At 45.5% G+C, this 23,753-nt stretch overlaps 1 protein-coding gene across 1 annotated transcript; it reads left to right on the top strand.

The window, feature by feature from the left end:
- The first annotated feature begins 845 nt into the window (after positions 1–845).
- On the top strand, positions 846–22,483 carry NSFL1C (NSFL1 cofactor). The gene is made up of 9 exons (XM_057702728.1): positions 846–1,034; positions 3,414–3,511; positions 9,511–9,585; positions 12,086–12,251; positions 12,843–12,935; positions 14,109–14,218; positions 14,627–14,764; positions 19,502–19,666; positions 20,801–22,483. Exons 1-9 carry the CDS (start codon positions 930–932, stop codon positions 20,961–20,963), a joined length of 1,113 nt encoding a protein of 370 aa, XP_057558711.1. The 5' UTR covers positions 846–929; the 3' UTR covers positions 20,964–22,483.
- Positions 22,484–23,753: the final 1,270 nt, after the last annotated feature.

Genomic DNA, 23,753 nt, shown 5'->3' with positions numbered 1-23,753 from the left:
CCCCCTTGAGGAGGGGACACCTAAACTGAGACCGGAAGGATGAGCAAGGACAGACCAGGGGAAGAGGAAGAGAAGAGCATCACACGCAGGGTGGCAAGAGGCAAGAGGGCAAAGAAGCTGAGGACCTCTAAGACGGGATTGTGTCTGAGAAGATGCCGTTGGAGTAGAGACCTGAAGAAAGTAAGGGAGCACCTTGCCCACCTGAGAGGGAAAGGTGTTCCAGGCAAAGGGAGTACAAAATCTCTGATGCAAATACGTAGCTGGCGCCTTCAAGGAACAGCAAAAAAGCAGTGTGCCTGCAGCAGAGGAAATATCAAGAAGCCTAGGAGATGCAACAGAGAGCTGGCACATCTCACCCGGGTCTTGCAGGCCCTGAGACTTTTTTAAAGCAGATTGAGATGGGGAGCCACAGAAAGGTGGGGAGACAAGAGTGACTTGTTCAAGGCTCTGGAATGTGAACAACAAGGCAGGGACTTCGTTTTGCTCGCTGCTGATCCCCAGTCCTGGAAGAGCACCGGGCCTTTGATTCCTCTCAGTAAATATTTGAACAAATAAGTGACTGAATGAATGGATGAATAAATAAGTTAACGAAATGAGGAAACGACTCAATGAATAATTGTGAAACTGACTCCTTTTGGGATCTTTCATCCCACAGGTTCACACAGTGAAAGACACCCCCCCCCCCGCCCCCCATCCTCCCCGCGCTCCCACCCACGACGTTAGATTGCGGTTCCGCTCTACGGCCGCCAGAGGACGCGGAGAGGGCGGAGTTTCCCGCACGGAAGGCTTTGCGTGAGGCACCGCATGGGGCGGAGCCTGTGAGCGGGGGCCGCTCGGCTGGGCCGGGTGGACCGGCGGGCGGAACGCGGCGGCCGGGCTGAGCCTGTGCGGCGACACCCGGAGCGGTTTGGGCTGTGCACGGGGCGAAGATGGCGGCGGAGCGACAGGACGCGCTGAGGGAGTTCGTGGCGGTGACTGGTACCGAGGAGGACCGGGCCCGCTTCTTCCTGGAGTCGGCCGGCTGGGATCTGCAGGTAGCGCCGCGAGGCGGGCCGCGTCGGGCGGGCTGGGGACTGCAGGGCGCGGGCGCCTGGCGCCTCAAGCCCGCGGTGGCCGAAGCGCACAGTCATCCCGCCGGGCCGCGGCCCGACCCAGGCCTCCGGGTGCTGGGGCCGCTTGCCACGCGTCGCCCGCTTGGCCCGGGCGTGGGGAAGCGCGGGCCAGCTGCGGCCCGGACCTGCCCTGCCCGGCCTCGGTTTCCCCTTCTGCCTGGCTTTCCGGCCGGTGAGACTGGACACTGCCGCAGCCCGCGTGGAGAGGGGGAGCCTGGGGGCGTGGCTGCCGCGCAGAGTCTCGGCTGCAGGCCCGGCCAGACTGACCAGCTCCCGGGTGGAGCGGCGCTGGGGACTAGGTGCTCGTTCATTTCCATTGCGGCAGCTCCGGTCTCAGGACTGGGGAGAAGCCGGGCCCGGGACTTGGCCCACGCCCCCTCCTACCTCATCGCTGGGAGAAACTGAGTAGTGGCGCAGGGTTGGAGCCTATCCATCTTTAATAAGTAATTTTTCTATGAAAAGGGAGTCTTCATGGAGCTTATCGTCTAGTTCACCGGCACATATTAAGTATACGTTAAATACTTATTAAGTAGTTAAGACAGTAAGATAAGCTACACGAGGCAGGGATTTTTGTAAACTGTTGAATCCCCTGTGCCCAGAACAACGCCTGACACATAATAGGCACTCAGTAATTAATTGTAAAAAGAATTGTGTACATATTCTTGGCCAGCCTACGTCTTAGGTAGATGTTGATGACTAATATTTATTGAGCACCTACCATGAGCCAAGGCTGTTCTGTTTTACGTGTCTTAAGTCATTTAACCTTTGAGTTTTGAAGCTGAGGTTTAGGGAGGTTAAGTAACTTGCTGAAGGCCTCACTAGCTACCAAGTAGAAGAGATGGTATTTGAACTCAGTTCTGATACCAGAGCCCAAGCTCTTACCTCCGTGTGCCCTGGTGCTTCACATATGATGATTCAGTTAATCCTAGCCACACTATGAGGTAAGGAAAACTTCCTCAGTTGTACAGATGAAGTGGAAGCTCAGAGGTCAAGTGATAGACCTGCGGTCACACACCCAGGGATTAGGATATGAACTGGGTCTGCTGACTTCACCATTTATATGCTTCCCGAAAGTATAAGAGTTAGGTAAAGCATCACACCTGTACAGACACACAGTGTAAAGCACTGTGCTGGGCAGAAATACAAAATGCAATTTTCTGTGCTGGGCAGAAATACAAAATGCAGCTTCTACTTGAAAGACCTAGAAGCTCACAGTGTTACAGTTGGCAGGTTATCAGTCTCAGTCTCCTCATGCTATTAATGGGGAAACAGGCTCATGCAAGTGGCATGACTTGCCCAGAACTTGAATGTAAACTCCCCCCTCAATGCCTGTTGAGTGCATGTCTCATGGCGGCACACTGCCTCCTGGCAGGCCTGCTAAAACATGTCCTGTAAAGGCACGCTGCTTCCAACAGGCTGGTTATGTCCCACAGCAGCTCTCTGCCTCCTATAAGGTGGTGACCTTGAGGATAGGAGCCGTGTCTTTTTCATCTCTGTAGACCTCATTGCTCTCTTCTGTCTTTGTACATAGTAAGTGATTATTAAATACCTGTGTATTGAGTTCATTCAGGAAACATCCAATCATAAATGGCCGAAAGAGGCCCATATTCCTTCTATATGTATAGAGCTGAGACAAGACTCTGCATAAATGTTAATGGATCCCCTCATCCGTATTGCATTTTGGTGGGATGTCCCTATTGCACAGATTAGGAAACAGCCTCAGAGAGAAAGTAAAAGTAGCAATCTGGGCTGACCTCACAGTTCCCAACTCCTGGCTATCACCTAAAAGCTGAGAGTAAGAGCCTGAGCAGACTGCCTGGGATCAAGCCTGGCTCCACTCCTTACCAACTGTGTAACCTCGGGCAGTTTTCTTAACTTCTCAGTGCTTCTCTATCAGCTATAAAATGAGATGATAATAGCACTAACTACATGGGGTTCTTTAAGGTTTAGATAAGTTAACACAGGTAGAGTTGTACTCAGAACAGCATGGCACATAAATAAGTGCTCAGTAAATGTACACTGCTTTTATTAGATCACATTTCCTAATAAAATGAGAATGAAGAATGTCTCCATCCCAACTTTCTTTCTTGCCTTCTTTTCCACTTAGTAGGTGGAATTTGTTTCAGGTAATATGAAAACAAATAGTTGGGCTTTTTGGTCTTGTTTTCTATGGCCCTTCCAGGTACAGACTGCCTTGTAAGTGGGGGCCATATTTTTGTGTCTTTGCTTCTTTGTGTTCAAAGGAGATGTGTTAGATGAAGGCCTGTTTAAAGATCCCAAGTTACTACCTCTCTGTTTCAGATCGCCCTAGCAAGCTTTTATGAGGATGGAGGGGACGAAGACATTGTGACCATTTCGCAGGCAACCCCCAGTTCAGTATCCAGAGGCACAGCCCCCAGGTAAGGGCCAACTTCAGTTATTGCTACATTGGTGTGCTTCCAGCAGTGGTGAGCTATTTCCTGACCTGACAGAGGGTTCAGGCCTGGGGATATGGACCACTGGGTTTGAAGGAGAAAGTTAGACTGACTGGTGGGTAGTAGTTTCTTGCAAGACTTACTCCTTTCCTGTAGAGATGTGGGGTTCTTAACTGAGTGTGGTTTATGATCCAATCTTGGAAGAAACCACAGAACCAACTTTTAAGATGTTTGGGAGGTCTCTTATTTTTGAAATGTGAGGAGTGGCCTCTCCATCTCTGGAAGTTTTTAACTGGAAATCAAAGTACGTCCTTTCAGGGATGCCACAGATGTAAAAGATTAGGCCACATGACTAAAAAGGCTCTTCAATATTTTAGGATGCCCATTACCCTATTAAGAAGACTAAGAGAAAATAAACCCATTTAACTCACCTTTTCTCAAATTGGTTGCGGAGACCTTGTCTTGTATTGTGAAACAGTGTTAACCTTTGCAATCCCATTTGCATCCCCTGTCCTGGCCACCCTGGCTCCAAGGTTCTCACAGCCCATTGCTGCTGTGATCTGCAGACTGGGATAATGCAGGTCTTCCAGGAGACAGGCAGGGCCTCTTCCTTTAAAGTCATCTGAACTACGACTGCCCTCTCTGCTGTAGCCTAATTTGTTTCTGCTCTCTGGTGTATGTTCTCAATTTATTTGAGTTTGAATTCAACCCCAGAATACAGATACAGTGTTTCTTTGCTGGTGAAGTGATAAATTGTGTTTCTCTCTAAGGGCATCTGAGATTTAAATTACATTTCCTCCCTTTCAAGAAGGAACACTAACCTCAGTTCCCGTTCCTTCCTTAACTTCCCCTACCTCCATTTCCAGAGGATAGAGGTAATAGGCGGGACATCTTTTAGTTATTCATAGATGCTAACCTCTGAGGTGTCAGTGATAGCATATCAAGATGTTACTGCCTGAGACCTGATTGATAGGGTAAGAGCTTTTCTTGCAGCTGCTGGGAGAGATAGCTGACTTCCTAGGGTGTATATTTCACAGCCACCCCAGATTACTGTTGGGGTGTTGGCACAAAAATACAGAGGAAGAGAAATTGACATTTAGCCTCTGGTGTCAGCCACATGTTCACACCTGTCTTCTCTGGTTGACCCAAAGTCCTATCAAGACAGTGGTTTATGGGGCTTCCCTGGCCCCTGGCGGTCCAGTGGTTAAGACTTCGCCTTCCAGTGCAGGGGGTATGGGTTCCATTCCTGGTCTGGGAGCTAAGATCCCACATGCCTTGCAGCCAAAAAACCAAAATATAAAATAGAAGCAATATTGTAACAAATTCAATAAAGACTTTAAAAATGGTCCACATCAAAAAAAAAAAATCTTAAAAAAAAAAAAAAAGACAATGGTTTATTAGAACCTGGGCTAAAAGCCTAACTGCCCATGTTCAGATCCCACGTCTGGCACTTTAGAGCTTTGGGACCTTGGACAGGTTACTTAACATCTCCGGTCCCTCAGTTTTCATCACCTGTCAAATGGGAATGATAGTAGTGCCTACCACATGAGAGATTAAATATGTTAATACTTACATAGCACTTAGAACACGGAACGTGTTAACTGCTATTATTGTCATTTCATTGTTACCATTATTAGCATCCATTCTCATCTTCCCCATCCTTTTATTTGTTTCCTCTCTCATTCCACAAGTCTGTATGTTAAAAAGTAGACTTAAAAGAATCAAGGGAATAGAGTTTAACATAAAGACTGAGGGGAGTAAAGACTGAGCTCACATGCAGGCCTAAAGGTCTTACTTTTTTGCTTTGGTTAAGCCTCAGACTTGGTACTGGGCTTAGGTGAAGCCAAGGAAAAGGGAAAGGGAAGGCATTATTTGTTACATTGTTGTCCTTGTCCAGATGGTAAAGGCTGACTGCATTCTCAGGAAAAGGCAGGCTTGTGCTAGCACCTCAGAGGAATTATGTGTGGGGCCTGCCTTTCCCGTTTGACCTGACTGTTGCAGGACACTTAGCCTGCTGCTGAGCTTTCCCCGCCCCCACTGTCAACTTCTCACATACCCTTTCATGTCATCACTGCCTCCGTAGCACAGCACTCAATTAGTGAGTTCCTCCTCTGATTCTAGAACAGGGGTTCTTCACATGGAAATCATGAACCCCCTAGGAGGAATCTGTGGAATGGATGTCAGAAGGTCCATAAATTACCTGAAATTGCAGGTAAAAACTTATATATGTTGTACTTTTTCTGATAAGAAAACTCATAACTTTTATCAGATTCTCAAAGGGCTGTGGGACATAAAAAGGTTAACCATAGCTATAGGAGAAAGTCTAAACTCCTCAATAACAGCTGTCATTTATTGAGCACTTACCAGCTGCCAGGCACTGGGTTAAGCTTTTATTGATATATATACATCTTCTTTATCCTTCCTACAACCCTATGAGGTGGGTACTGTTATTCTTCCCATTTTACAGATGAAGACACAGAAGCTAGGCATCTTCCTAAGATCACACAGCTAGTAAAACAAGGATTTAAATGCAGATCTGTTTTCTGCTTCCAGCATTCAGCTCTCAGCCAGAATGATGTACTCTCTCTCCCTGTGGACATTCAGCGTCCTCCAGAGTTTGCTGTGGACCCCCCATACTCATCTTATCCCCCTTTTCCTTCTTTCTTAAGTCTTTTATTTCAACCAGACTGATTTGTTTGGTGTCTCAGTTCTGCTTTGGTTTTGATTCTTCTGCTTTTGTTTGAGCCTCTCATCTTGGTTCCCACACATGCCCAACCTCTTGCTTCCTTTCCATCCTTTATGTCCTTCCATGTTTAGTTCCCTCCCCACCATCTCTACTGAGCATGTTATCCCCCAGCCCATAGGCAGCACGAACTCCAGTCACAACCCACAATCCACGTACTACTCTATGACATCTCTCCTGTGTTGTCTTGAATTCTTCTTCAGATAATTACCTTAATATTTTTCTCCCTAAGTAAATTGTAAGTTCCTGGAGGTGGAAGGGCTAGTATTTCAGGAGCACCCACCACCTGTCTGGCTCTGCGAGAGATTCTCATGTACCTTCTCTTCTTATACCTCAATAACCATGAAAGTAAGTAGTGTGCTCACCATTTCACAGGTCAGGATGCTGAGTCTTAGGAAAGGTTGAGTAACACATTTGCTGTTCTGGTGGATTCAAACCCAGATTTGTCTAAATCTAAAGCTGCTGCTTCTGCCATGTGCTAGCTACCTCCCTGTCTAGTACCTCCCACCCCTGTACCTAGCACAGGGTTGAGCAAGAGGTAGGCCGTTATTTCTTCCTTGTTTTTCTTCTTTCATTCAATAAAACCATACTTTCTTAGAATTCTAGGGACCACCATTGTCTGATTCTCTAAAACTGCGCTGTCCAGTGTGGTAGCTGCTAGCCTCATGTGGCTGTTTAAATTAATTAAAATTAAATAAAACAAACATTCAGTTATTCATTTGCACTTACCGAATTTTAAATGCTCAATAGGCACATGTGACTGGTGGCTTACATATTGGATGGTGCAGATACAGCATTTGTCACCACAGAACATGTGATCTGACAAAGCACTTTTGTGCCACTTCAGTGTGCCTGGGAGATAGAATTCTGATGCGTAAAAATTGAAATTTCTGAGACATTTTGCCAATTTGTGGAAGACACAAGACAGTATTCTGAAATTGGTAATATCTCCAGGACATCCATACCATTAAAGTAACTCTCAGAGCATTACTCCAGAGTAGTGGTTCTCAGACTTGAGCGTGCATCAGTATTACCTGGAGGACTCCTTAAAACCAGATTGATAGACACTCCGTTCAGGGTTTCTTATTGAGGAGGTCTAGGGTAGGGGCTGAGGATTTGCATCCTCACAGTTTCAAGGGTAACACTGATGCTTCTGGTCCAAGGACCAACACTTTGAGAACTGCTGCTTAAGAGTAGAACTTGAAATGTGCTATCCCATGCATCAGCACCCCGACTGTTCACAGCAGGCCCTCTAGGTTGGTGCTGATTGTCTCCATTTTCACATGAGAAAATGAAGGCTTAGTGAATTCATTAGCGTGCCCAGGATCCCAGGGTTGGAGGCTCAGTTGGGATTGCAACCAAGTAAATGGACACCAGAGTCTTTGTTAGATACTGTCAGAGTGTAGATGTAAAAACTTTTGGGGAAAGAGTCAGACCTACAGCCAGAGCAGGTGGTTTGCTCAAGCAGGTATACACAGGTGTTGAACAACAGATAGAGGATTTTTTTTTTCTTAGATGCTAAGCTGAGCATCTGTGGAAAACCCCCCTGGGAGGGGTAATGAATGGAATTAGCCTTTTAGGGCACTAGTAGGGATCTTATCACTTGCATCCTTTTAAACCATGTTGTGTAGAGCATGAAGGAATGCCCAGGAGGTTGCTCTCAGGTCACTCAGGCAGGAATGTATTTGTTACATCGGTATATCTTTGTCCTCTTTTTTTTCTAGTTGGTGGAGCCTCAGAGTCTATTCTCTCCTCTGATTATCTCCCTGAAATAAATCTTTTTTCAGGACTGAACTGGAGTAAACAACTCCTTCTCTAGCCTCACTAAGTCCCTGTTACCCTCTTCCCCCTATATTAAAGAGAAATGATTTTTTTTTTTCCTCTAGTAAATACAGAAAATGTTTTTGTAAATTGTGTGTTTCATGATCCTTGAAAAACTAAGATTGTTCCTTGAGAACAAACCTAAACTAGGGAAAAAAGTGACAGTGTAAGACAGCGTCAGAGGAGGGAGTTAACCCTTCTCATACCATGTGTAGTATGCCCTGTCCGCCACACCTACACAACCCTGCTTTTTTCCTAAACACTAATAAATAACATGACTAACCTACTGCAGAAGCAGACAGAGGCCTCTTTGCCCACAGTCATTTCATTTTTTTTTTAAGATTTATTTTATTTTTATTTATTTATTTTATTTTTGGCTGTGTTGGGTCTTGGTTGCTGCACATGGGCTTTCTCTAGTTGTGGTGAGCAGGGGCTACTCTTCGTTGTGGTGCACGGGTTTCTCTTGAGGTGGCTTCTCTTGTTACAGAGCACAGGCGCTAAGGTGCGTGGGCTTCAGTAGTTGCAGCACATGGGCTCAGTAGATGTGGTACACAGGCTAAGTTGCTCCACGGCATGCGGAATCTTCCCGGATCAGGGATCCAACCCGTGTCCCCTGCATTGGCAGGCAGATTCTTAACCACTGTGCCACCAGGGAAGCCCCAGTCCTTCATTTTTACCACTTGATGAGTTGTCCTTCCTCTGATGTGTTACTCTCACTAGTCTCTGTGTATGTGCCTTTGCTGTTTCCCTGTAATGCCCTGTTGGTCCCCTTCCTGCACCAGCCCCTCCATCCTTTATCCAATTGACTGACAGTCCCCTAGTTCGTCAGCACTTGGTCCAAATGTTGCATTTTTCTGGGAAGCTTTTCTTGATGTTCCCCCACCCCCACCTACAACAAGAGACTGCTCTCACATCCCATGTGCTTCCCTCTGTCACAGTCCCTATTGCACAGTATTTAATGGATGGTTTCCTGGCCAAAGTGCTACTAGCGTGTAAGCAACTAAAGGGTAAGAACTGTGCCTGATCATTTTATAGACCTAGCATCCAGTTCAGTGCTTGGCACACAGGCATTTGCCCAATATTAAAAAATTATATGATGAAAATCGCCATCCAGTAGTACGTTTTTAAAGTAGTACAGACCCTATCCCGTTCCCTCCTCCCCCCAGGAGAGCTTAAATTGGATTCCATTTTACTTCTTGATACACTTTCTAATTTATTCTTAGTCTTGTGTGATCTTGCATAAATAAATATCATACTGTTTTGCATATAAACTTGAGAGGTTAACCCTCTTCCACATAGATCCTCTTCCTGCCCCACCAAAAAACCTAACTTCAGTGTCCTCAATTCTTAGCAGCTTATAATGGGCATCACCTTTCTTTAACTCCCCTTGAGATCATTTTGCTTCTTTCTGTCTCTTCAGCGATAATAGGGTGACATCCTTCAGAGACCTCATTCATGACCAAGACGAGGACGACGAGGAGGAAGAGGGTCAGAGGTGAGTTTTTGTTAGGGGCACAGTCCACAGGAGAGTCCATGACAGTATATAAATCACCTAGAAGGGCCTAGAAAGATAAATGTGCTCGGTTATCATTAGCTGTTACTACTGTGGACTAGTCACACACATACTAGAAGCAGTTTTCCACTCCATGTAACTTAGAAGTGATCCCTTTCCTCTTATTATTTGTTTTTCTTTTGGGGTATTCTGGGTTTGCTTTTGTTTTGTTTCATTTTTAATTATTAAAATAATATGTACTTGTTGAAGAGTATTAGGGGAAGGGAAATAAATCTATAAGAAAAAAGCCATTCAGAATACCACAACCCAGAGGTAACCAGGTATCAGTAATATTTTTGGTGTATTTCCTTCCAGCTTTTCCTTAATTGAAAAGCAATATATTATATAATAAACAGGAAAAAGGGCTTACAGATGTATATCCCCCTAATTTACAGACACAATACTGTCTTTTGTTGGTTTGTTTTTAACCTTTAGGAATGTTGTAATAAAATTAGTGTCCATTGTGGCAAATATAGAATAGCATAATGAAAAAAATATAACACCCACCCTTTGGTAACTATGGTTAATATTTTGGCATATTTCCACTAAGTGTTGGTTCTGTATATAAATGTAGTTTATATCATATTTTACATGGTGAAGGTCAGATAAGCTTGTTTCTTGCTTTTGTAGGATTAATGCTACATCTTGACTACTCCATGTCATTAAGATTCTTCACAAGTGTTTTCAGTGACAGTAATTATAAATCCATCCTATGGAATGTTCGACGTTTAAATCATTTCCAGTTTTTTACCACTGTTAATGTCAATGCTGTGAACATCTCTGTGTATTAATCTTTGACTGCATTTCAGATTATTTTGAATAGTTTCTAGAAATAAAAATACCAGGTCAAGAGGCATGAATGTTTTTAAAGCATTTAATCACAGGTTCCTAGTTTGTAAGCCAAGGCTTTGAGATCGCTTAATAAGGACCTTACAGTCCATTGAACAGAACTTTATCTACCTGGAATGAACAAGGATGAACTGGCTGCAGCCTCATTTCATGGGTTTTGGTTCTCCATGGAATCTGCCTTGGTCTGTCGAACATTCCTAAGGAACATTGTATAATAACCATTATGGAAATGCAGTTACCTCATGATGGTCGCTCTTTGGGAAGTGGGCTGAGAAATTATGGGTATTCTGGTCTTTTATCTTCATCCATGCAGTGACCTTTACACTACCTCAGAGCCTTCTATTTAGATAACACTCAAAGTTCAGGAATAAATGTTAATCTCAGTATTTTAATACTCCTTGAATGAAAGGCAGTGTCATCAAGTAAGTGAATGCCCAACTCTTAAATGACCTCCTCCTACTTCTCCTGTCCTGTCACATCCTCCAGGCAGTGACCTTTTACTTCATATCCCGGTTACTTCTTTGGTCCCTCAGCATTTCATATCTGATGACACTGGTGCTGTTGTCCATGTCAACGCCTAGGGCTTTGCTTTGCATTCTCTGGGGAATGTCAGGAAATGGAAGGCTGACTCATTTTTATTGGTTCTCAGTTCTCCCCACTGAGATGAGCTATTGACTTAGCTATGAATAGGAGTGATAAGGCGGCAGCTAGCCAAGGCTACATGACTTCAGGTTTTCAGACCCAGGTAAAAGAAAGCGCTAACTTAATCTCAAGCCATGCTTGGCCCATTGCAAAGCAGGTATGGGTATCCTGGGGCTTGTATTTGAACTTCCCTGACCTCCTCCAGTACCCGCTCTTCGGCTTCCTCCCGGTGTATGTCACAAAAATTGCAAGGTGAGGTGAGGCTTAGGTGAGCTCTCAGTGCTGTATCCCACCACCTTACATGTGTGCATTACTCTTTGCTTGTTCTTTTGCATACTTCCGCTGATATGAACCTCATGGCCCTGACTTAAGGAACAGGTAGGTAGGGCATGTGGTCCTTCCTTTCCGTTTCAAAGAAGGAGAGTGAGGTTAGCTCAGTGCATTGGCTTGCCCAGGTCACTCAGTGGCAGAGCCCACAGTGGAGCATAGCTGCTTGTACTAACCACATCGCTGCCACCGTTAATCCAGGGCTGCTAGTGGTAGCTGCTTCTGACTGACCGTGGTGATCATCTCCTAGAAAGGTACTGGCCACCAGATAGTTAATTGCCAGAGTTAATGTGCTGTCGTGCATGCCTGGAATGCCCTTCCCTAGTCTCTTTACCTGATAAACTCATCCTCAATATTTAGCCCAGAAGACACCCTTCTAGGAACCCTTAACTGTCCTCCCCAGTTCTGTGTTCCCAGAGCACCCCTTACTGATCTCTGTCGTGGCTCACACGGCAGTATGCCTGCCTGCCTCTTTACATGTGTCCTCAACTAGACAGTAAGTTCCTTAAAGACAGGCATTCGTACCCTTTGCGTCATTGTGCCCAGCTCCTTGCCCAGAGCCTGGCACATGCTCAGTTTATGTTTCCTAAGTGTATTTGGTGTTAGATGTGTATTTTCTGCACAGGTTTTATGCCGGGGGCTCAGAGAGAAGTGGACAGCAGATTGTTGGCCCTCCCAGGAAGAAAAGTCCCAACGAGCTGGTGGACGATCTCTTTAAAGGTGCCAAGGAGCATGGAGCCGTAGCTGTGGAGCGAGTGACCAAGAGCCCTGGAGAGACCAGTAAACCAAGAGTAAGTATAGGGGGTCGTTGTCTGTGTCCATAGGACTGAGGTTCCAGAGCAGGGGGAAGGAGGCCTTCCTCACCCCAGTAGTGACTGAGTTTGTTTTTGTTTTGTTTTTCATTTGCTCACTTCCTCTCATATGCAGAAGAACAGTGCAGTTTCTCTTAATCTTTTAACATGAAATCAAGATTTGGGGCAAAGTTTTCAAACCTGTGGCCTGTGGTCTGGATCAGGTTCTACAAACATGCTTTTTTTTTGGCCTAACCAACTTGATTTAGTGTCTTGCTTTATTTTGGTTTTAATTGAATCAGTGGCCACCTATTTTACGTAAAATCTGGATTTCTGTTTTCTTTGTGAAAATCAAAACGTCTTTGGTGTTATGCTACACCTAAATTCCAACATGGTCATGATTAACTGGGCTTAGTAGCAGCCATTCCCTTTAAACAAGCAGCAACCCCCCGACCTTTCCAGGTTTTACCCCAATCTCTGAGTTTGCTCCTCAGAGAAAGTATACCTTGTAGTTAACAAGCTTGAGATAACATCATTGTAACTGAATAACCTGATCACCATTGACCCACTTCTCAGGTGTTTGTCTTTTAGCCATTTGCAGGAGGTGGCTACCGCCTTGGAGCAGCACCAGAGGAAGAGTCTGCCTATGTGGCAGGAGAAAGGAGGCGGCATTCTGGCCAAGATGTGAGTGTGCATCTGCCTTCTTTAGGGAAGCCTTGGACCATTTTATCCTTTTGGGGGGAGAAATTAATCCCATGTTACATGTGAATCAGCAGCCTCTGAAAGGAAAGAGGCAGCACGTTTGCTGTCATCCGTGAATGGAAAGGCTGGGGCGGGGGGCACCAAGAGTCATGAGTAGGGGTGGGCAGAATGGATGGACAAATAAAGGAGTTTTCTGAGCATTCCATGGATCTCAGGCAGAGGGATAGTGGTTCCAGGGTTCTCTGGTGCTGTGCACATGACTAAAGAACTTGGTCTTTAGACCGCCCTCCCCCCCCCAAGAGGCTTGAAATGTCCTTTTTAAACTTTTTCCTTATTATTGTCCATTCCTTTTTTCCCTGTGCATAGGCGTCCCCCTCGCCAGTAAGTGTAATCACATTGTGCAGACAATTTTGAGGTTTATGTCAAACATTTTTTTAATTTTATTGATTTATAGTTGATTTACAATGTTGTATTAATTTCTTTTGTACAGCAAAGTGACTCAGCTATACATATGTGTATTCTTTTTCAGTGCCATAAACATTTTCATATGACCTTGTGACCATTAGTCTCCGTAGTGAATTTGTTTTTAATCATTTTGAGTTTTTTCCAAAATAAAGTCAAGCCAGAAGGAAGTAAAAATCCTAGCCACCTGAGGCAGCAGCTGCTAATATGTTGGTCTTTAGCCCTCTAGACCCTTTTCTGTGGATATGTATAGGTAGTTGTTAACAGAAATTGTCGATACCATTTTTAATGACTGCAAAGTAGTCCATGGAAGGTTTGCCATGCTAGTTTAGTTGAGCACGAGCTTTGTGCCAGGCACACTGGCAACCCTACAGATATGAAAGCCACAGCTTCAATTGAGTCATCCGCTCAGTGTCACTTAGCTAGTGAGTGGCAAAATCAAGACGCAGACCCAGGTCTGCTTAAATCAAAGCCCATCCTCTTAACTTGTGCCATATCACCTTCTTATTTTAGGTTAATACTTATTTCATTGGTTGTTGAGTGATCTCCTTGTGCATGAGTATACGTTTGTCTGTCTGTGTGTTTTAATAATGACACAGTAAAATAGTAAAACCTCGCTGATTTGCAGGTTCACACTGGTGTGCTTGCCAGGTTCCTGACAATGTGTGGACTGCTTACCTCCTGTTGTCACAGGTTCATGTAGTGTTGAAGCTCTGGAAAAGTGGATTCAGTCTGGACAGTGGTGAACTCAGAAGCTACCAAGACCCATCCAATGCCCAGTTTCTGGAGTCTATCCGCAGAGGGTGAGCAGAAAAGCCCTCCTTCGGGTTCCATATCAGTAAGTGAGATGGCAGATGGGAAAGAAGCAGCTGATTCAAATGTTTATTATTTAAGAAGTTTAAAATTTTAAGTAGATTTAGTACAGTTGAGATACAGATTCACAGATCTTCTCCCAAAACCCTGTGTATCTACTTATCCCCTTTGGGCCTAGGATAGAGCCAAGTCTCCAAATAAGATACAGGTCTCCGTGAGGACTCTGAGCAGCCATGAGAGAAGGGGGAGGTAAAAAGTAGCCACTAGAGCAGTCAACTCCCCGTGAAGGCCCAACAGTTTTTGCAGTTGGAACTGAGAAGTTTCTCCTCCCTTTGTACCCATCACTGTCATTCCCATCCTGCTCTCTGTGAGCCCCAGCACTGCCTTTTCTCCCACAGAGAGGTGCCAGCAGAGCTGCGGAGGTTAGCTCACGGTGGGCAGGTGAACTTAGACATGGAGGACCATCGGGATGAGGACTTCGTGAAGCCCAAGGGAGCCTTCAAAGCCTTCACTGGTGAGGGTCAGAAACTGGGCAGGTAAGGAGCAGCACAGGTGGGAGTGGGACTTTGTGGGTCATTCCTGTCGGGCCCGGCAGACCCTGTGTAAGGCTCACTTTGTATAGCTCTCTACTGTTTATTACAGAGTACTTCAAATTTTATTTTTACAGGAGGAAGGGTATGGAGAACATAGGCTTTGGCCTTAACAAACCGGAGTTTAAATCTCTTCTTCCATTTCTAGCCATATGACCTTGAATTGTACAGCCTCAGTTTGTTCAACTGTAAAGTGGGACTAATAAGCGTCCTTATCTCCCCATTACTGTTGGGAGGAGCATGTAGAGCACTGCCTCACAGTGAGCAGTCAGTGTAAGCAGTAAAGGTAACACATTGCTTCTTTGACTCGGTAATCTAGGGTGTTCAGTGCAGGGATAACCTTGATGGCTTTAAGGCTGAAACAGATACACATATTCAGGTCACTTGAAATGGAAATTCAGAAGGAGAAAGGAATCCTGGACTCTTCCTCCCAGCCAGCCTGAAGTGGCATGGTTTAGGATCCAGGGAAGGTCAAGGACATGTTGCCCCTTTGCAGCCTGCTGCTCCACTGTTATGGCAGCTCTTATCTCTACTTCTTCGGTCATGCCTGACACTCACTTTGTCATTTCCTGTAACTTTTTCTGCCTTATGTCCTCTGCCACTATCTCCATCTTGCATTCAAACCCCTAATAGGATCTGACTGGTTGATAGTCCCTATTACCTCTGATAGGCAGAGTTCTCACACCAGATACTTGACAAACCCATAGACAGGCAGCCTCCTCTCAGGGACCCACTCAGCTTTGGCCGTGCATGGGGTCACTTGGTCAGTATTCTTCAGAGGGATCTGTGCACACAAGAGCCACTCAGAGCATGGTGACCCTCCCCGCCAGTACAGTCCTTATTTTACACAGGGAAGGGTGAGACTCTTGGACTTCAAGGGGTACCCTTAGGTATTCCATGTGGTGGAGCCAGGACTGGAACCAGCCCTCTGATTGGCATTCCTCCCCACACTCCTACACAGCAAGGCACATTTCTGACCTAGCTCTGGCAGCTCTTGAGCTAGGCATTGGCCTGGCTCACCTCACCACCATCTGTAGAAATCAGAGTGTGGTCTGCCAACAGCTGTGTTCTTTGAGTTTTTGCTGGCCCTTTCCTAGAATTTCCCACCTCCCTTCTGGCCATTCATGCCTCATCAGGAGCAAGGTTCATAGCTCAGGACATTAGAGACCAATAGTGTGATTTACAAGGACCAAAATAATTAAGTCCACCCTACTCTCATCATTTCATCTACCACATTGGGACCCGTGGGTTAGTCCTGGACAGTTGTTCTCAGAGTGATCCATCTGTGGCTTACCTGTCAGCTATGGTAAGCTTTGTGAAGCACCAGATAATTTTTTTCCTTTTATTATTAAAGTAAAATGTGTTTATCTTTTAAGAAAAAAAAATAGAAAATACAGATAAAGAAAGAATAAAAACTATCCCTAACCCTAACACTCAAATATATCCAATTAGTATCTGAAAGTATCCTTCCAGTCTGTGTGTGTGTTGGGGGGGGGGGGTGTAGAAACAAATGTTCTGTCACCTGCTATTTTGTCTCATTTATGTAATATAACTGTCGTTCCAGAGCAGTATATTTCTACAATATTATTTTTAATGCTAACATGATTTTCTATCCTATGTATATGCCATAATTTAACTAGTCCCTGCTGTTAAACATTTAGGTGACTGCCAGTATTAAGAACAATATTACAGTGAATATCTCTAATTAAATCTCTGTATATCCCTTAATGTTGTACTAGAAGTAAAATTGCTAGCTCAAAAGATCTTCATATTTTTAAGATGTTGTCAAATTGCCCTCCAAAAGGTTGTTATCTGTCTTTCATGCACCAGTAGTTTTAAGGAAGGGCCCAGAGCACTGTGCAGTTAGAGTTTATCTGGTTTCATGATACTAACAGAAAATGCTTCTACTATTGGAAAATCTAACTGTGTGCAAGACTCCCCATCTCAAAAAATTAAGATGTTTTTAAGGAGTCTGTTTTAGTAGGATGGGAATACTGTATTAGTGCAGATGATGAGTCAACAAGTCGAGACAGAGCTTGATAATCAGGTGTGATGCTTGTCAGCTAAATAAATGTTCATTGCCAGTTCCACTTTGATTTTATTTCAGTTCTAGCTTTTAATGAAAAGTGAGCTAAAAAAAATTTTTTTTCTTAAGCTCTTTATTGGAATATAATTGCTTTACACTCTTGTACCAGCTTTTGAGGTACACCAAAGTGAATCAACTGTATTTATACATATATCCCCATATCCCCTCCCTCCCGCGACTCCCTCCCGCTCTCCCTGTCCTGGTCCACCAAGGCATCACCCATCATCGAGTTGATCTCCCTTTGTTATACAGCAACTTCCCACTAGCTATCTATTTTACAGTTGATAGTGTAAATATGTCTATGCTATTCTCTCAAAAAAAAAAATTTTATACAGCTAAGTGAGATGGGACTTCAGCTTTTCAGTCTAAACCAGATGGACCACATTTTTAGTTTTTCAAATATATTTTACTATGCTTTCCATTATCATCTTGTTACCTAAAATCAGGAAGCCAAAAGTTTAAGAAATGTTGTCAGGTTTGCCTCAAAAATCAGTCAATCTTGTTTTTTCTCCAACTACCTAGAAAAATAAAGTGCATGTGTAGATTTTTCTCTGTGCATAAATTTGAAAAAATTCTTTCAGTTGCATGCAACTTTATTTTAGGTTTTGTATTTGTTTGTTTGGATGGGAGCTAATCTGAAGATTTGGGAAAGCCATGTTTTACTTTACACAGAGAGTACACTTGCGATGGGGGTGAGGGGTGTCACTGCTGCCAGGATGAGCTTTGCCTGCTTGCCCTGCTTTCTGTAATGGTCATCTTTGAGGTGGCAGGGTCTCAGGACTTAGCATTGTGGCAACAAAGCACCTCAGTACCCAGTTTATTCCCACTACAAAGGAAATGAGCAGTCAGGTGATTCAGCTTCTCTCTTTCTCAGCCCTTTCTGGCAGGCAGTAGCATCAATGAGTACCTATCATGTACTTGAAATTGTTATAAACAGTTGAAAGACAGGCTACCTAGAGTCTAATTAGAGAGTTGACTTAATGCCCTTAAAACTAATGAACAGAACAGAGGAGATTTTAGGCACTTACAGGTACAACATTTAACTTTCCACCATTTCCAAGCATCTCTTCAGGCTTGTGATGGTGTACTTTATCTGTGTGTCTCAGCCCACATATGAGTCCCACATGCTGTGAGACTATCCATAGAAGAAGCTCCTCTCATAGCCAGTAACTATGGCCAGGTTTCTCTTGTGAGCTCCACTTTGTAACCCTCTAAGCCCATATTTTTCATGTTCACAGAAAAGAGTAAGTTCAGTTTTCAGTTCTTCCTTGCTAATTATGTGCCCTGGGGCAGCATTTCACAAACTGCATTCCATGAAACAATCTGCAGGAGGTTAACAAGTGAAACATGAAAGAAAGGACATGGTGGTCAAATAAGTTTGCCTTAACTGCACGATCTCTCAAGACCTTCTTTAATATGTTAGTGGCCTGTGATGCTGTTGGTATAATATGTGACATTTCCAAAACCTTCCTGGAGGTAATTCAAGGAAGGGACTAGGGTCCCAGGGAACACACTTAGGAAAGTACTTTCAGTTGAATTTGCTAAGAATACCCTTTTTAGGTTGTAAAGATCAGAGGGAAGGGTGAGGTGTAGGAACTGATGTAATTAGAGGCTTTGGGGGGAAGCAAGGGAGTTCTCATCTAATGGTCTCTATTCTCTGCAAAGGTCTAGGCCAGGACATCTGCTAAGAGAAAGGCTGAGTATGAGCCATATAGATGGTTTACAGGAGAGAGATGAAGCCTCCAAACGGTTGCGGAGAATTGGGAATTTGTGTGCATTTTGTGTTTGTCAGCCACCCTGACTGTAGCACCCCTTTAATCCTCACAAGAGTCCTTGTTAAAATAACCTTGTTACTACCCTTGTTGAAACTCAGGGAGCTTAAATAACTAGTGGGTGAATTCAAACCTCAGTCCATCTCATTCCAAGTTCTGAGCTCTCAACACTGCAGCAGGCACTGTGTCCTGTTCATATTGTATAATTAATCCCTGTGGTGCCAGGCACTTAGTTGGCTCTCCAGAAGTCTCAACCACCTCCTGCTAGTTGATATGTGAGTATAAGGTACTCGCATGAGTGAGGTTCCATTAGGGCAGGCGGGCCTGAAAATTCCGTCAGAGGAAAAGTCTAGACTTATCCCTTACATCCCAATAGTCACCTGCCAGGCTGTGTCGCGCCTGCCTCAGCTGTAGACTTGGAGTGCCCCTTCCCCATTTTGCCCTCACATTCTCATTGAGGCTAAAACCCAGCCTGGTCTGTTGGGTCCTCCAGCGTCAGGTCCCAGTTTCTCCCAGCCCAGGCTGTCGTGCATACTGCTTTCCTCCTTTCAAGCCCTTGTTCAGTTGCAGATACCAAGGAAGAAGGGGGTTGGTAACTTGCCCAACTCCAGGAGTGAGGGAGCTAGCAGTAACTTGGGGTTGAGGTGAATTCCGCTGGACCTCTAAGTTGCATCAGGGCAGGGATTCTGTCTTGGTCACTCCTTATATCAGTAGCAACAAACTGCACCAGACATGGCAAATGCTCAGTAAAAATCTGAGATAGGATTCGCCTCCTGTGTGGGGCCTTGTATCTGTTTGTGTCCTGACGCAATCCTCTCTTCTTAGCACTGCCCCCCAGGTGTTGAATACCAGCTCTCCAGCCCAACAGGCAGAAAATGAAGCCAAAGCCAGCTCTTCCATCACAATTGATGAGTCCCAGCCTACCACAAACATCCAAATACGGCTTGCTGACGGCGGGAGGCTGGTGCAGAAATTTAACCACAGCCACAGGTACCTTGCTTTATGTGGCCTGGCTTATTCTGAGAGGGTCCCAGAAACTCCCAATAATATGTGAGAAGCAAGGAGCAGTTCTTCCAAATATCAGCAGGCACGCCATGCTTTCCCCAGAGGAGGCAATGGAATAGGAAGGTATACAAGTCTGAAGCCTTTGGTTTGGTCCCCACTCTTCCATTAAGTGTGGCCAGTGACTGCTCCCTCCACTCGTGTGGGTCTCATTCCTCGTCTCTAAAAGTAGGGGGTCAGGTTCCTCAGAGGGGTGCTTTTAGCCACCAAACTATCTGTTCAAAGGAAGTTTCATGCTAAAGCCCAGTTGTGGAACAGATGAAATGTGAACTTCTGTGGTTGATGGAAGGGAGAGGGGACACAGGGCAGCATCCCACCCACCTGGCTTCTTCTGCCTCCCTGCCCCCAAGCAGCCTCTGAAAACCACTAGGCTGTTAAAGGTCTCTTCTAGATCTGGACTTTGAGAATTCTAGAATACCTGTTCTATCTCAGATCATCTGGGCTGGATCAAAACAAACTGTGCCTCCCCAATTTAAAGAGGGGGAAACTGAGGCATGGAGTGGTGAAACGATTAGCAGGAGAGGACTGTTGCCAGTAAAGATTTGGCAACTCCTTTTTCTAAAATAGCAGGGTCTAAATTTCATCAGTCATAAACCATATAAACCAGAACCCACATGTGGGGCCCAGAGGATGGCTTGCCAATCCTTGAGTGTTGACAGGCTTCACATGAGGTGAGTTGTGAAACAAGTTTGATTAGGGTTACAGAAAAGGAATCAGGCAGAGAGGCCTCTAGGAGGAGGGACCCAAATGTGGGCAGGGAGCACAGCATGATGCAGAACTGAAGTGGGGAGGTAGGAGAACAGGGGGAAGGAGGGAGGTATAAAATTAGGAAGGCCTTGGGACCACAGTCAGGAGGTTGGTGTTTATACCAAGGAAAATGGGAGCAACACTGAAGGGTTTTAGACAGAGGATTGACATAAGCTCATGTGGTTCCAAATGAGAGCTTTGGCTGCTCTGTGGAGAAGGAGCGGGGAGGGGAGGGAAGGGGACCTAGAGATGTGAGGCAGGGGGAACAGCAGAGAAGAACACTGCTCATCCACCTCCCCACTCCAACTCCCCCAGGATCAGCGACATCCGACTCTTCATCGTGGATGCCCGGCCAGCCATGGCTGCCACCAGCTTTGTCCTCATGACTACCTTCCCGAACAAAGAACTGGCTGACGAGAGCCAGACCCTGAAGGAAGCCAACCTGCTCAATGCTGTCATCGTGCAACGGTTAACATAACTGCCTGGCCCAGCCAGCAGCCTCATCTCCCTCCTGTGTCTCCCACGGCCAGCTGCCCCGTGGGGACCACCCCTGCACCCCTTCCCGCACACCCAGCAGTCCAGTGCCACGTCTCCTCCGTAGCTCTGGGTTCTTAGATCTCAGTTGGACATTTGTTTTTTCCTTAGTTGCATTTCCTGGGTTTTTGTGACGATCAATGGACTTTAAAGAAAAAAATAAAAACAACCAAAAAAAATTGAAGGAATATCACCAGCATGTTATACAGAACCTTTCCCACTGAGGCAGGCTTTGATTATTTTAAAATCATATTTATGTCTGGGGTGTGTGGAGAGGAGTTTTCCTTCCATCCTCTGCGTAAAAATTGCATGTGGCACACAACACCCACCCACTAGTGTGTACCCCCACCACCCGCAGGATGACTAGTGGAAGATTTCCCCTATGTAGGGAAAGGAGTAAGGGGACTTACAGAAAAAGGCGTTTGCAGCCACGCACTTCCACAAGAACAGATCTCTTGCCTGGATAAAACTGGGCAGCAGCAAGAGTTCCTGAAGCGTGAGGTCAGATCCAGAGGCATACAACCCCTGCGCCCCTTTCACTCAAACCCTGGGAAGTTTATGTTCCCAAGCCTTGGCCAGTTGAGGTACTAACCACACCTCCTGCTTCAGCCCTTTCCTCCCTCATCATCGAGGCTGCTCTGTCATTGCTTTATATACTCCACATGTAGAAATCTATATAGGAGGTAGATGGGGTATCTTTTTACTGGGAAACAGCTGGTGCCGACCCAGATAAGTTCACAGGATATCTTGATCTGAAAAAGAAACAAAGTCAATATATCACTGGGCACTTGATGATGCATGGCAATTCACATGTTGAAGAAGAAGTGGGTTCCCTGTGCTGCAAGCTCCTTATACTGCGTTAGCGTTTGCAGGAGGCTTCTGCTGACTGAAGTTAGGGTGAGTAACAAAGATGGCTTCGGCATGCAGGTTTCACTCCACTGTTCTTTGCCTGTTGAGTTCTGACTTGCACCAACCTAGGCAGTAGCCCCAGCCAGGCCAAGACTCTCCTCCCCGTAAGTGTGCAAGTTTGGGAGAGGAGGATGACTGGGGTCTTAGATGGAAGCCTTTCCACCCACTATTAAGTGAACCACAGACTTAGAATCAACGCTGACTCAGAATTTCCTGATTTTTGAATCATAACATGCCTCAGCCCTCTCTCCAAGCTGTCATCACCGATCACTTTCTCTTTCCTGCTTCATTGCCTGCAATGAGCCAAGAGCCAACATTACTGCCCAGAGTGGGGGAGGCCTTGGGGTTCCAACCCAGGCCTATCCTGAGAAAGGGACTTGGCTTGGCGCTGCTGAGCCCAGAGTGGCACGGGGCAGCTGGGACTGCAGCATCTGCCACCGCATGCCCTCCAGCGGGTGGAGGTAAATATGAAACAAATGCTGGTCTGGAGAAACTGTAAATTATTATCACCTTGACCATTAAAAACCAGAATGAGGACAATGGAGTTTTGTACTTTCTAGTGGGTTGCTTTGAAGAAGTTGTGTGATGACAGCAACCATGGTAAATACTTCAGTGCCTCACTGGGGTCCCCTTGTGCAGCGCCAGTCCCTAAGCTCAGGTCACATGGCCGGTAAGCGGTAAGGCCTGTCTGCCCCTGAAGGCTCCTGCTTTTAACCACCATGCCCCACGTACATACACTCCATCCCCGACCCCAGCCCTGTATGCACTCAACCCTCCCCACCCCTCTTCAGGGTTTCGGCTTATGTTAATTAGTACACACCAGAACAGAGCATAAGAACACACTTAAAACTTGCATCGTTCAGAAGAGTTTACAAAGGCTTCTTTGGATTCCCACCCAGCCCTGGGAAGTGAGCAAGGCAGCTGATCTGATTGTTGCAGCCATCACAGTGCAGACCGGCCAGGTATCAGTCCCCAGAGGGACTGCCAACCACAGAACCAGAGATCACTGTAGTCTGTTTCAAGGCTAAGGATGTTTTCAGCCCTAAGTTTTTTTTTGTTCCAGTGGCACAGATGGAAAGGTTCATCCATCCAGATAGACTTTCATAGGTTTAAAAAAAAAGAGGCAAGGGAGATACTCAACAGCCACTGATTCTGGGGTTTCTGAGTTTAGGGCAGTTGTTCTCAACTGAGGCATTTTGGGCCATCCCAAAAATTGGCTGGTGAATGAGGGATCCTTCTGGCATTAAATAGGCTGGGCCAAGGATATATTGCAGCATATAGGAAATGTCCTAATAGAAAGATATCCAAAATTCGTCATTGAGTGAAAAATGCAGGTTAATTGTCATGATGATGCCCTAACGAGTACATTTTAAACTAGTCTCTACTGTGGGACGTGTGCCGTTCCTGTTTGGTCTTGTAAACCACACTGTGCTAAACAACGCTGTAGGTACAGTTTGGGGCACATCTGATTGCTTCCTCAGGAGATGACTTTGGATGGCATTGAGAAAGTGCTCTCTGGAGCTGCAGGGCCCCTTTCCATACCCACCAACAGTATAAAGTGTGCCCATCCCTGCCAGGAACTCCTTAAAGCTGACTTTGAGTTCATTGAGGGAAGAAGCTGTTGCAGAAATGCGGGTTCCCTGCTGCTCCCTTCATCTTAACTGCATTTTAGGGGGAAACTGCTGTCAGGACTTCTCCCTCCCAGGGCCAAGTGAAAGGAGGTCTTCCTTCTTTAAAATGGGCTTTCCTCCCTTGTCAAGGACTATGACTGTGTCCTCCCATCTCCCTTTCTACGTCCACTCTCTTCTCAGGCCAGGCCAGGGAA

This window comes from Hippopotamus amphibius, chromosome 12 (genome assembly GCF_030028045.1).
Source record: "Hippopotamus amphibius kiboko isolate mHipAmp2 chromosome 12, mHipAmp2.hap2, whole genome shotgun sequence".
Lineage (NCBI taxonomy): Eukaryota > Metazoa > Chordata > Mammalia > Artiodactyla > Hippopotamidae > Hippopotamus > Hippopotamus amphibius.
The sequence above is the reverse complement of the archived record's forward strand: the minus strand, read 5'-3'. Positions and strand labels throughout refer to the sequence as shown.